Source organism: Panthera tigris, chromosome B1, assembly GCF_018350195.1.
Source record: "Panthera tigris isolate Pti1 chromosome B1, P.tigris_Pti1_mat1.1, whole genome shotgun sequence".
NCBI lineage: Eukaryota > Metazoa > Chordata > Mammalia > Carnivora > Felidae > Panthera > Panthera tigris.
The window spans coordinates 35,599,778-35,612,516 of NC_056663.1; the positions used below are offsets into that span (position 1 = coordinate 35,599,778).

Genomic DNA, 12,739 nt, shown 5'->3' on the forward strand with positions numbered 1-12,739 from the left:
TCCCCTGTTCCCCAGGGCCTTGGCAAAGAGGTTAACCCCCGGATCCAGTCCCCGGGGCACCACAGTCAGTCACCCCGTGACCATTCTGCTGCAGTCAGCGATGCCAACAGGGACAGTGGGGTGGGGAGAGACTTCCCTCTGGCTTGAGGGTGGCTTTTCTGGATGGGCATGGGCAAGGGGTATCCGTGTGCATGGCATGTATGCATGCTTGCGAGGAGCCTGGAGGTTTGCTTGCGTAGATAGTTCTGTATGTACACGCCTGTGCTCATGTGTGGGTCTCCACTGCTGTGTGGCCTGTTTAGGAACATACGTTTCTTGTACATGTGAGGTACGTGTGTGTGTGGGGGGGGTCACTTATCTGAGTAGCCTTTGGGTTATGTGGGCGGGGGCAGTGTGAGGCAGTATATTTATGGGGTGGACATATCATTTGTCATGTGTGTGGGAGTACATGTTGAGGGAGGGAATGCGTGCAACCAAAGCATTTCTATGTGGGGAGGGGCGACTCCAGAGCAGAAAGGGATAGGTAGGTGGAGAGTGTGGGCAGAAGCCACTGGCTGTGGGCAGCGCCTTATAGGTGTGCAAACCTGTTGGCACGGGAAGGATCAGGGCTGGCAGAGTGTGGCTAGAGACAAACCACATTTCCATAGTTGGGGTCTTTGAGCCTGGGGAAGACTTGAGAGAGAATATCAGAATATGGGCAGAGGTTGACGTGCGTGTGAATACACATGTGTGTGCAAGCAGGCATATGGGTTGTATGCCTTCTGTGGAGGTAGGACGCGCCTGTGGCTTTCTCTTCCCCCCAAATATAGCTTGTGAGAATGTGTGCCTGTATATGTGTGTGCGTGAGCCTATGAACTTGAACATGTGTGGGTCTGTGTGGAGGTGACAGCTTGTAGAGGGGAAACTGTGGGACATTCTTAGAATGTGGAATGTGGCGGAGGCACCCGAGTGCGTAGGTGAGTGAGTGGGACCGAGAATGTCCGAGGAGGTGTGTGCAGCCCGTGTGCGGCAGGTGTGGGCGGGCACATTCAGTATATGTGTGCGTGTGTGTATACGTGGGCACGCACACATGTGCCTACCTGTGTGTGGGTGTGTAAATGCTTGTCTTGGCAGTGTGGGTGTTTCTCAGGTCCTGCCTCAACCTGTCCCTCACACCCTGACCTTCCCCAGTCACTTGGACTTGGAGAACTGGGGCTCACACCCACCCTCGGTCCACCCTGCTTTGCTGTTCTCCCGAGTGTCACTCACGACCACTCTCTCAAACTAGCATGGAGGAGTAATCTCAGCTTTTCTAGAACTGTAGAAAGAAAGGATGAGCCAGGTCCTGGAGATGCACCGCCTCCCCTTGCAAAGATGGCTGCCCTGTCTCTGGAGGAGACTCTGAAGAGAGGAGTATTGAGGAATAGGTGTCCATATGTGGGGTAGGCATAGACTGAATCCCCTGTGGATGGGAGGTGGTGGCTCAGGCCCTTTCTAGCATGGGATTGTGTCTGTGTTGGTGTGTTGTGTTGGTGCATGTGTGTGTGTGTGTGTGTGTGTGTGTGTGTGTGTATGTGTGTATGTGGGTGCATGTGGGTGCATGCGTGTGTCTCCCTGGGGAGCTTCTCACAGGGAGCCCAGAGGATAGCAACTCCCCACGTCCCCACATCTGTCCCCATGAATTGCAAACTGGTTTATTATCATCCAGTTGTTTACCAATCCTATTCTGTTTTATTTTTGGGTGGACCTGGTAGCACCCCCATGCTTGTTTACCGTAGGATTCTCTGTGCACAAGCCACCGGCATTTGGCTGGACTTCACAACAGGCAGGCTCACGCTTTAGGGTAAGAAGCTCAAATGAAACAAGGGCTCAGGGGACACCCTGGAATAGGTAAAAGCCATCACCCATATCCTTCACCCTGTGCCTGCCACTCAGGCAGCCCACGGATGAATTTAGAGGTATCAGGCTCCACGACAGGCTTAATTGACAGGAGAGTGTGGGTTGGATCTTCTGGAAGCTATAAATAGAAGTACCTGCTTTCGAAGGCACAAGGTACCCTTACCCTTAGCACCTGGGCAAAGAGAAGAGAAGACGCAGAAGGGGAGAAAAGGAAACCACATTCCAGAAAGCTGAGGTGTGCTTGGACGGGGCTTGAGAAGGAACCAGGAAAGCCTGAGCTTCACTGGGCACTAAGCAAATGCCCGGGAGCAAGTCCAACCCACATTCATGTTCCTGTCCCAGAGACAGTCTCTCCCCACTCCCTCTCCCTTCCCCACTCTGTTTCCCAGACCTCATGAGCCAGGCCACAGTCAAGGACAGGGTCAGATCTTCCTAGCAAAAGCACAGGTGAGTGACAGTGCTATGGTCCTTTCATACCTGGAAGAGCAGCCGGGGCAGAAAAAGCAAAGGTGAGAGAAGAGGAAGGTGAGAGAAAATGCAGTTACTTGAAAGGGAAGGATAGAAGGAAGAAAAATAAGTAGCAATAAAACCATGTGCACCTATGCATATACACATGCCACACATGTCACACACACACGCACACGCACACACGAGGGGACACAACCTTGGCTTAATGATAAAGAGTTTGAGCTCTGGAGTCAGATGTGAATTCCAATCATTTTCTAGGCTGTGTGACCTTTGGCATCTTGGTACCTCCCCAACTCAGTTAACCCATCTGTAAAATGGGGATAGGGACCCCTGAGTGGCTCAGTCAGTTAAGCATCTTTATCTCAGGGGCTTGAGTTCAAGCCCCACATTGGGTTCCGTGCTGGGCATGAAGCCTACTTTAGAAACAAATAAATAAAATAAAATGGGGGGCAATAAGAGTACCTGCCTATTGTGAGGTTTGCACGATATGATGCTTATGCAGTTATTATTACCACACAGATGCCCGAGGAAAATGTCAAAGGTAAAACCAATTATTTAAACAAGTCAAGCAACAGAGGATCAGCTGAAAGGAGAGAGTGATAGTTGAAAAGTTATGGGTGAAAGAAGAGCTGTGTCCCACGCTGCCCCCTCCCGCCACCAGTGTATCCAAGGGCATCTCCGTGGCACTTGTCCTCCTAGCCCTGCATCTTGGTGACCCTCCCTGAGTCACCCGTAGAGACGAGGGCGGCCCAAGCCGGAGCTACCTGTCACCCTTGGCCTCTCGGCTGCCAGTGCCCTCTGCCTGCCTCAACCCTCACACCAGTCTCCTCCGTGGGTGCTTCCTGTCTCTCCTATGCCTCGCACAGCTCTCTCCACCCCCACCCCCTTTCTCTTTTCACGCCTGCTGGCTGAGAGCCCCCCTCCTCGGTTCCATCTGCTGCAAATCTGTCCTGCCTGGCGTCTGCAGCATTCCCACTGCCTTTGCCACCTGTCAGGTGCGTCTGCTCAGCAGACCCCTCTGAGGAGAGCCAAGAACCCCCCAGGGGGGACACCCCATCCCACCTTTGGTCTTATCCCTCCACCATGCAATCTTCCCATGCAATCTTCCCATCAGATTGGATGAGGCAGGTGTAATCAGTGGATTATCCCCAAGGTTCCAATTTGCAAGAGATGTTGGGAGCAAGACATTCCAGAAAATTCAGTGGCAGGGAGAAAGCTGCTAATTCTTCCTCTCCCATCAGTCCCCAAAGGAGCCAAGCCACAGGGGAGCATGGAGCTGCTGTCCACGCCCCACAGCATCGAGGTCAACAACATCACCTGTGACTCCTTCCGCATCTCCTGGGCCATGGAGAACAGTGACCTGGAGAGGGTCACCCATTACTTCATTGACCTTAACAAGAAGGAGAATAAGAGCTCCAACAAGTTCAAGCACCGGGTGAGTGGAGGGTGTGCAGAGGGCCTCTTGTTTACACCCCTCCTTAAAGGGAGCAGGGTGATGGAATGCTTGTGGGTGATCATCAGGAGTCAGAGAAGCCTGGTTCAGATTACCCTGTGTAATCTTAGGAAAGTTCTTTAGCCTCTCTGAGCCCAAGTTCCTTCACTGGTAAAAAGGGAATAACAATGCCAGCCCCCGCAGGCTTGTGAGAGGCTTTGGTGAGGTAATGTTTGCGTGGTGTCTGGCTTGGGGCCCAGCCACCATGGACACCATTATCGGCATCATGACTGGGCTTCAGACGGATCAGGAAAACCTGGGCGGGGGGTGGGGGGAGGGGGGGCGGTGCGGGGGGGCGGGGCACAGACATCACACCTGGGGCTGGTGTCTCAGGATCCAACAAAGCCCCCGACTCAGGAAGCAGCTTTGTTGTTGACTGTGTGGGCCACTCGGACCATGGGCAGGGGTGGGGCCCTTTGCTTGGTCCTCAAGGACGCCTCTTAGGCCCCTGTGATCCTCTCTGGCCCTGGCCCTCTGGCTTACTAGTGTGGCTGGGTTTAAGAAAGAAACATGAGAGAGTCCTCCGCTGGCTGGAGTGTCCTTTCCCTGGGTCAGAGCAGTGTGGGGGTGGGCGGGAGGAAGGCTCCCACCTTCTCAAGCTGGCAGAGATGAAGGGGGAAGAGTGAGGTGGGAAGGAGCTGGTTCCCACGACGACCGTATCATGTGGGTTACTCACCCTCTCTCTCTTTGGAACTGGCTCTCCCGATCTGGGTGTCTTTTGGCAGGCCAGTTGCCACGGTGACGTGAATGTTCAACACCACCCCCTTAACCCTCCCCCCCCAAAGAATAAGGATATTTTCCCTTCCTCCCTGGCTCTCAGCATTTGCCGTTGCCGTGGAGACGGCACTGCAGTGTGCAGAGCTCTCGAAGTCTCCCTCGAAAACGGAGGTCTCACCGCCCTCAACTTTTCGGCCTCCACCCCAGTGGCCTTTCTCCCTAGTTCCCAAGAGAGTGGGTGTCAGGGAGCATTGATGAGGGGTGGAGACTGGGGGCCATCAATATGGCCTTCCCAACGGCCACTGCTTACTTCCTCAGGAAAATGGTGGCCAGGGCACCAAGCCATTGAATCTTGGAGACTTTAGTCCTCCTCAGGTGGCCCAGGTGCCATCTGGGGAGTGTGAGGTCTGGCAGAATGCCAAGATTGGACGTGACTCCCAGTTTGACTCTTGGCTCTCTGTCTGTATCCCATTTCTCAGGATGTCCCCACCAAGCTTGTGGCCAAGGCCGTGCCACTGCCCATGACAGTGAGAGGCCACTGGTTCCTGAGCCCCCGCACAGAGTACAGCGTGGCCGTGCAGACCGCCGTAAAGCAGAGTGATGGAGAGTACCTGGTGTCCGGCTGGAGCGAGACAGTCGAGTTCTGCACTGGGGGTGAGGCCCTGCTGTCCTGCCGCTTTAGCACATCTGGCTTAGTTGTGATCTTACCTCAGCACACACTTAGGAACACCTGCTGTATACAGGCTCTATGCTCAGGCTGTCAGGGAGATACTCATGGATGAGCCTCGCCCCTGCCCGCAACAAACCTGCAGTCTGACACAGGAGGCAGATGTGAGCCCTGCTAATCATGTTGACAATACCATTCCCGTACAGGCATGGAGTTACTTTTCTGGCTTGGGGCAAGCATGTTTTTCTGAACTGTAGTAAAATGCACACCAACACAAAATTTCCCATTTTAACCATTGTTAAATGTATAGCTCAGTAGTATTAAGTACGTTCACACTGGTGTGCCACTGACCTCCAGAACTATTTCAACTTCCCAAACCGAAACTCTAACCCCATTAAACAGCAGCTCTCCCTTCCCTCCTCACTCCAGTCCCTGGCAACCACCATTCCACTTTCTGGGTCTGTAAATTTGACTACTGTTGGTACTTCACGTGAGGGGAATCACAGTATTTGTCCTTCTGCAACTGGCTTATTTTGCTCAGCATAATGTCCCCAAGATTCATCCACGTTGAGCATATGTCAAAACGTCCTTCCTCTACAAGGCTGAACAATTGTATGTGCGGACTACACATTGTTCATCCATCATCGGTAGATGGATACTCAGTAGGTCATCACATTTGCTTGTCTTGAGGCTCCACTTAGCCTGGAAAATGACCCCTGTTCAGTGGTCCTGCAAACCTCTTAGCAGAATTCAGGTGGCAAATTCCAGCATGAATAAACACCAGGCTTATGTGTACTTGGTCGTGGATGACCCACGATCTGCCCCACAATATTCCATTCCTTTGGTGTCCACAGTGAGAATTGCTCCAGATCTCTCTCTGTCACAAGGAAGGGGCAGGGAACATTCTTAGCCCCGGGCCTCTGAAGCTGCTGGTTCCATCCTCTGCCAAGGCCTATGCCCCAAGTCTCCTTGACATGCCATTCTCTTTTGAGTGGTGCTTTTTCTTAGCTCGGCTGCAAAACCCCACTCTCTGGAGGTGCTCCCACTCCTTGTGGGGAAAGCCTCTGGGTTTACCCCAGAACTCCACACGTGGTGGAAGTTTAATTCAAACTGGGGAGTTGGGGATGGCTGCAGTCCAGTCCACACTACTCTTGCCAAACCCAGCACCCTGGCCAGGGCTACATCAGCAAGGAGGAAAGGGCACCTTTTTCTAATTTGTACAAAGGCTCTGTCTTGGCTAGCAGCCGCCCTGCCTGGGCCCCAGGGCCCCAGACTCTGATCCTGGCCCTGGGAGGTGTCCAATCTTACCATCTTGTTTCCAGCCTTCCCTGCTTCTCCTGGGATGCAGATGCACTCACTGCCTCAGACCCTGGTCCGGCTAACTATTCACTTCAGTGCTCTGTGATCTCCTCATGAGCCCCCACCTGTAATTTCCACTGGCTTCCACAGCCTTCTGCCTGCTGGGTTTGAGTTCTCCCTAGAGGACCTCAAATTCTCCCCTCTCAATCCTTCCTTTGCTTGCTGGTCCTCTTCACATGAGGATAGCTAGTGATTACAGCTCCTGGGGTCCCCAGTATGATTGTCTAACTGGGCAGCCCCTGCCCCTTTCTGACTCAGAGCCCTGAGCCTCTGGCAGCGAGGGTGCAGAGGTGCACCCAGCTGTCCATGTTCCCAGCTGGGCCACCTGGCCTGTTCCTATGTGGTCCAAGGTGCTGTAACTCTTTGGTATCCCCTGTTGCTCTGAGGACAGTTGTGGGCTGGCGTTCAATGTGCACAGTGGGTGAGTGTGGGAGGCTGTGATGCTCAGTCTGGCCCTGGGCTTACCAGCCTGGACTCTTGCAGACTATGCCAAGGAACACCTGGCCCAGCTGCAGGAGAAGGCCGAACAGATCGCAGGCCGCATGCTCCGCTTCTCTGTCTTCTACCGCAACCACCACAAGGAGTACTTCCAGCATGCCAGGTACGGCATGGCCCCTAGCAGGGCCTGGGTCTCTCCTTCCTCTCCTGGCTCTGCTTTGCCCACACAGCCCTGGCTGTCTGACATCACCCCCACCTTGTCATTGCCAGACCAGAGTCCCCATGACATCTTATCACAGGCTGGCTCTGGGGGGGGGCGGGGGGGGGGGGGCTGGCTGTTTGGGATTGGGCTCCAAGGAAGGAGAGGACTCTCCTTGGGATGGGGCTGCCTGGGGGAACCATGCTAACTGGCCTGGGTCGGGTTTGTTCCTCCTTTGGGACAGTTCCTTTCACTGGGTTCTAATGCCAAGGGTCAGCCATCTCTCCAGTTCAAGCCCTGGGTCCCTGGGGGAGGTGGTGAGGGTAGCACAGAGTGACAGGTTTCCATGCATGAAGGGTCATTGTTTTCAAACTGTGTGCTGGATAGCCTGGAGGCTCCAGGAAGCTATCTCAGGGCACTTTGGTGGGTGGGAGGGGGTTACTGACGGGTTGTTGAAGAAATCAGGCTGAGTCTTGGTGGGCCCCACACCTATCATTCAGCTGGAGCATCTTCAATTTTATTGCCTATGGACCGCCTATGTATAATTTCCTTCGGGGAAGAAAGAGAGGGGCTCTCTAGTCCAGAAATATTCAATCCAATTGATGATCTGGTCCAACCCACTCAGCCTACAGAGGGAGAGCCTGAAGCCCAGAAAGCCAGTAAGTCACTAGTTACTTGAGACTTCCAGGACCAGGCAAGGGTGAGGCTGGGTCTGGGGCTGCCCATCCTCCCCAGGCCTGCTGACACTGCTCCAAGACATTGTCCTTCTAAGGCTGGACTAGGGCAAGCTGCTACTCTTACTGTCTTTGTCATTGTATTCAGCTGGGGTGGGGCGTTCTGACCCTACCCCAGGGCAGCAGGGAACAAGGGAGATCTTTGGTGTTTGTACTAAAGAAGAGAGGCAGTGAGGTGTGTGGTGAGCTCACTGGCCCAGTTTGAGCTCCTCTCTCAGCAAGTAAGAAAGAGTCAGAAAGCACCCATATGTACTAGGATATAAAGGTGAATAAAGGCAGAGTGCCCCCTCTTGAAAACCTCAGAGGCTATCGGGGGGACAGTACAGACAGATGGAATGTAATGAGTGTGTGTGTGATTGTTCAGTAAAATTCAGTGTCTGCACATAGTTTTGTTGAATACAAATGCCTGATGCTCCTGGAAGATTTTGAGAGCAGGGGATACCTATGCTGGGCCTTGATGGATGATCAGGAATTTGCCAGGGTTGGTGAAAGGAGGTGGGAAAGGCAGTTCAGGCAGAGGGAAGAGCACTGCAAAGGCACAAAGGCAGGAAAGTTGGGGTTCACATGTGGCTGGAGGATCTTACCTATGGATGTGGGGGTGTTGGGAGGTGGGTTAGAAAGGCCAGATCATGATAGCCCTGCTTTTCATGAAAGCCTCATTAAAGGGTTTTAAACTGGGGAGTGGTAGGTTCAGACATCTCCTCTGCGAAGGAGTGGGCTGCATCAGCTCATCTCCAGGGCTCTCCCTGCTCTCACATTCTGGAATGTTCTATTTGTGACTGATGGAGGCGGCAGCGGGTGGGAGAGCAGGGTGCTGCGCTGGCTCCCTTCTCAACCACACACAGCAGCCAAGCCTCAGCCCAGCTAACCAGCGGCATTTTCTCTTCCCTTTGGCATTTTTCCCCGGGGGTGGTTAGGACCCACTGCGGGAACATGCTGCAGCCCTACCTGAAGGACAACAGCGGCAGCCATGGCTCTCCAACCAGTGGCATGCTCCACGGCGTCTTCTTCAGCTGCAACACAGAGTTCAACACAGGCCAGCCGCCTCAGGACTCCCCCTACGGCCGCTGGCGCTTCCAGATCCCTGCCCAGCGCCTTTTCAACCCCAGCACCAACCTCTACTTTGCAGACTTCTACTGTATGTACACAGCTTACCACTACGCCATCCTGGTGCTGGCCCCCAAGGGCTCCCTGGGGGACCGCTTCTGCCGTGACCGCCTGCCCCTCCTGGACATTGCCTGCAACAAGTTCCTGACCTGCAGCGTGGAGGATGGGGAGCTGATCTTCCGCCATGCCCAGGACCTCATCCTGGAGATCATCTATACCGAGCCTGTCGACCTGTCCCTGGGCACCTTGGGGGAGATCAGCGGGCACCAGCTCATGAGCCTGTCCACTGCTGACGCCAAGAAAGACCCCAGCTGCAAAACCTGCAACATCAGCGTGGGCCGCTAGGGACTCCTGGGGAGGTGGGGGGCTAGAGAGAGATGACAGGCAGGGTGGCGATGGGTGGCCTAGGTTCAGGGAGCTGGCTTTCTCTCCCCTGCCCCCCCTCCCCCCGCTCCCTCCACGCCACGGCCTCCCCCTTCCCCACCCCGCAGGCGTTAGAGGCAACAGAGGGCGGTCCCCTTGGTGGGCGTGGCCTATTCAACGTCTGGTGGACTTGGAAAGGCTTCTTAGCCGCGGTAGGTTGGTGGAAGGAGGGTAGATCTCTGGAGATTTCCCCATTCCCGGTTTCCCCGTCCTGCTGTTTCTTGCTTCATTCCGGCCTCCACTTAACGGAGACTCTCAGCCTGGGGGCTTTCGCTGAGCAGCCCACCCTAGCCAAAGCCCACGAGTTGCTTGCCCGCCCCCAGAGGCACAGCAGAGAGATGCGGGGTGCTCCTTTTTAGCCCCGCCCACCCCACTCAGGGCCAACCACAGAATGCCCCTCCCCGCTCTGCTGGGCCGGGGACCTCCCACTTCAGGCCTGGCCCTTTCCCTCTATACATAGTCTCTTGCACCGCTCTGCCCCCCAGCTGCTCCTTGACTCCCAGCACCCTCTTCCTGCATGGGGAGAGCTGTCCCTTCCTTTCTCCACCTGCCCTCTAGAAAGGGGCCCTCTTTTTCCTCTCGGCTTTGGGGGCTCCGGGCTGTTGGGACTTTTCCTTTCTTACCTGGAGATGATAAATACCCCAGCATACCTTCTCTCTTGCTCAGAGCACTGAGGTCTGGTTCCCCCAATGGCAGCCACTGGGGTTGAGGAGGGGGAAAGAGACCCCTGAGACCCAGAGGTACCCCTTTTAGGCCAGGAATGGGCGGCCTCACGCTCCGAGGGGACCCAGTGTGGAACTAGAATTGAGGGCTTTCCCTAAGAGCCCTGGCACCCTGCCTGACTGTGCGCTTTGCTCGCTCTCTTTGCCACGGTTCCGTGACTGCCCTGTGCCTGTGTGTGACCTGGACTGTGGCTTCCCTGCCACCGCACCTCACACCCCACCCACTGGCACTGTCTGCTCCCCACTGCGAGCCTGTTGGCAAAGAGCTCCTTCCCTGGGGAGTTCTTGATGAAGTCTTCCTGGGCTTCCCAGCGTTTTTGCCAATTTCCTACTTTTGTATGGGTCATGAGGGTGGTGAGGGTGAACCCCTGAGATAGGCGGACCAGGTCGGGGGGGTGCTGGGTAGAGGTGTGGATGAAGGCAGCTAGCTGTTTGGGGGATGACGGAGGTGATGTCAGGCAGAGGACAACAGCCCCCACAGTGAGAGCCGGATTTCTGTGATGAAGTACAGAAGGGGCCAGCAGGCCAACAAGGCCATATCTCAGTAAGGGCACAGGTGGGACAGCTGGTTGCCTCTTGTGTAGCCACGGGGAGTGGTGTGGTCAGCTGTCTCTGTGGCACAGAACAGGTCTGGGGGCCCTGGGAGATGCATGGAGGAGAGGACATGGGCCCCCAGGCCTTTTCCGCCTCTGCTGACAGCATTGCTGTGGGGGTGGCCCACTGCTCTCCCCTGGCCCTGTGTCTGCCCTGAGCTGGGGGCACACCCGCCTGTGTTGTGCTTGCATCAATAAACCACCATGGCCTGAGAGCCCCGACTCTCTTTGGGCTCTGGGAGGGGTAGTTCTGACTAGGCAAGTTGCACAAGCACAGAGGAACTCAAATGGGGATGCCCCCCAGGACAAGACATCTGGAACTGTCTCCAAGGGTGTTCCAAATCTTGCTGTGGGAGGCAGAGCTCAGAGAGCAGAGCAAAATCTCTAGCTTGGAAGGGACTTTGAAGGTCTTTTGGTACTTATGACCTTGCACTTTGCAGAAGGGGAAACTGAGGCTTCTTAGAGGAGAACCTATAGCAATCTGGAGACCTAACCAAGGTCCTCTTTTTGGAGCCCTTCCCAGTGCAGCAGCCTGACACTGCATCAACCCCAGATGCTACTGAATTTCCCTCCCCCAGAGCCCAAATGTCCCCTCCCCAGCAGGGCTCCTCATTTGCAGATCTGAGTCACCTCTGCGTCTATTATTATGGACTTATTAAAATGATCCTCTGCTGGAGTATGAAAGCTCCAGAAAAATTAGAGTCACCTCGCTGACACTTGCCTGGGCTGAGGGCCAAATGAACATGTGTCATCCAGAGCTTGGGGCATAGCCTCCTTGGGCTAGGGGAAAGCTGAAGGGCAAACGACCACTTCCTGAGGGCCTATTATGGGCCAGGCATCTGGCCAGGTGCTTTCACACACATCAGCTTCACAATGGCCCTGTACTGTAGTATTCCCACTTAACAGATAAAGAAACTGAGGCACAAAGAAGTTAAAAGGATTGCCAGGTAGGCGACAGTGCCTGGGTTTGATTCAGAGGCTGGAATCTTCCCATTGCACTGTCCTGTCCTCCTTCATGTATGCCAGGGACCACCTGGGCTGTAAGACATGGGCAGGCCCATCTGAATATGTGGCCCTCTCAAGGGTCTCCTCCACATCTCTTCTGGCTGACCAAGGCTGTGCCTCCATCTTGAATAACACCAGGGGGGGCTGTGGAGTCACAAATGCCAAGGAGCCTTCTTTTAAAGGAGTAGTGGGCAGCACTGGTGTCCAGAATTCCATGGATGGGGAGTGACCTCCAGGATCCATCCTTCCACCTCTGGTCAGGACACCCCCACCCCACCCCAGAGGGGTTTTTGGAATCCTCCCAGAGGAGCAGGCTTTAGTCTTCCTTTTGTGAGCCCTCTGGGTTTCTTAGGAAAAGATGGACTCCCAGTGTCCTCTTAGTGGGGGATGAAGGCGGCAAACTGAGGTGGGGGTGGGGGTGGAGCCACATGCAGGTTTCTCCAGAGAGGCTGCTTCTCCTTCCTCTCTCCAGATGGCTGCTCTCTGGCATACTGCCAGCCCTGTGCTGCTCAAGGCGCTTGTCAGAGCTGGGTCAGGGCACTCACTGGAATCTGCCCTGGGGTCCCTTCTGGCCTGTGTTCTCTAATCTGACCTGGTGGAGGGAAAAGAGGTCTACATGAGAGTGGGTGCACACGCAAACACACAGAAACACCACCTCCCTGTGCTGGGTTTAGAAGACACGCTTGGCTGCCACAGAGAGCCACAAGGTGAGGGACTACCCTGGGCTGTGGCTGCCACTGTCCAGCCAAGGGATTCCAAGTTAGCCCCGCTCCAGTACAGGCAGGGAGGGAAAATGAGGCAGAGGCCACCAAGGGGTGTCTCCAGGTTACAAGTGGGGCATAGCACAAACACATAGACTCAACACATACACATGGACACACACACTCATGCCTCCAACTCCCTGTTTCAGTCTCCTCTGCCTATTCCTTCCCTTCTG

General features: G+C 54.9%; 1 protein-coding gene and 1 long non-coding RNA gene across 3 annotated transcripts; one reads left to right on the forward strand and one right to left on the reverse strand.

The window, feature by feature from the left end:
- The first annotated feature begins 1,355 nt into the window (after positions 1-1,355).
- On the forward strand, positions 1,356-11,384 carry LOC102948491 (phytanoyl-CoA 2-hydroxylase interacting protein). Of its 2 annotated transcripts, XM_042983289.1 has the most exons (6): positions 1,356-1,421; positions 1,734-1,822; positions 3,588-3,781; positions 5,035-5,209; positions 7,065-7,182; positions 8,870-11,384. In XM_042983289.1, exons 3-6 carry the CDS (start codon positions 3,617-3,619, stop codon positions 9,402-9,404), a joined length of 993 nt encoding a protein of 330 aa, XP_042839223.1. In that variant the 5' UTR covers positions 1,356-1,421; positions 1,734-1,822; positions 3,588-3,616; the 3' UTR covers positions 9,405-11,384. The 2 variants fall into 2 exon arrangements, with proteins under 2 accessions (XP_042839223.1, XP_042839221.1); XM_042983287.1 differs by lacking the exons at positions 1,356-1,421; positions 1,734-1,822 and adding an exon at positions 3,125-3,341.
- LOC122237885 lies at positions 5,433-9,213 on the reverse strand. Its single transcript, XR_006216611.1, has 3 exons — positions 9,108-9,213; positions 8,901-8,965; positions 5,433-6,099 (listed from the first exon to the last, which is right to left on the reverse strand). It is a non-coding gene; the product is annotated as an uncharacterized LOC122237885 (long non-coding RNA).
- Positions 11,385-12,739: the final 1,355 nt, after the last annotated feature.

What these genes read in the sequence shown, in the direction of transcription:
- LOC102948491 (XM_042983287.1), top strand. Translation starts at nt 3,200, where the DNA reads ATGCCTCGCACAGCTCTCTCCACCCCCACCCCCTTTCTCTTTTCACGC. An exon ending in CTGCCTTTGCCACCTGTCAG is followed by an intron (nt 3,342 to 3,587) that starts GTGCGTCTGCTC and finishes CTCTCCCATCAG; the next exon opens with TCCCCAAAGGAGCCAAGCCA. An exon ending in GAGTACTTCCAGCATGCCAG is followed by an intron (nt 7,183 to 8,869) that starts GTACGGCATGGC and finishes GGGGGTGGTTAG; the next exon opens with GACCCACTGCGGGAACATGC.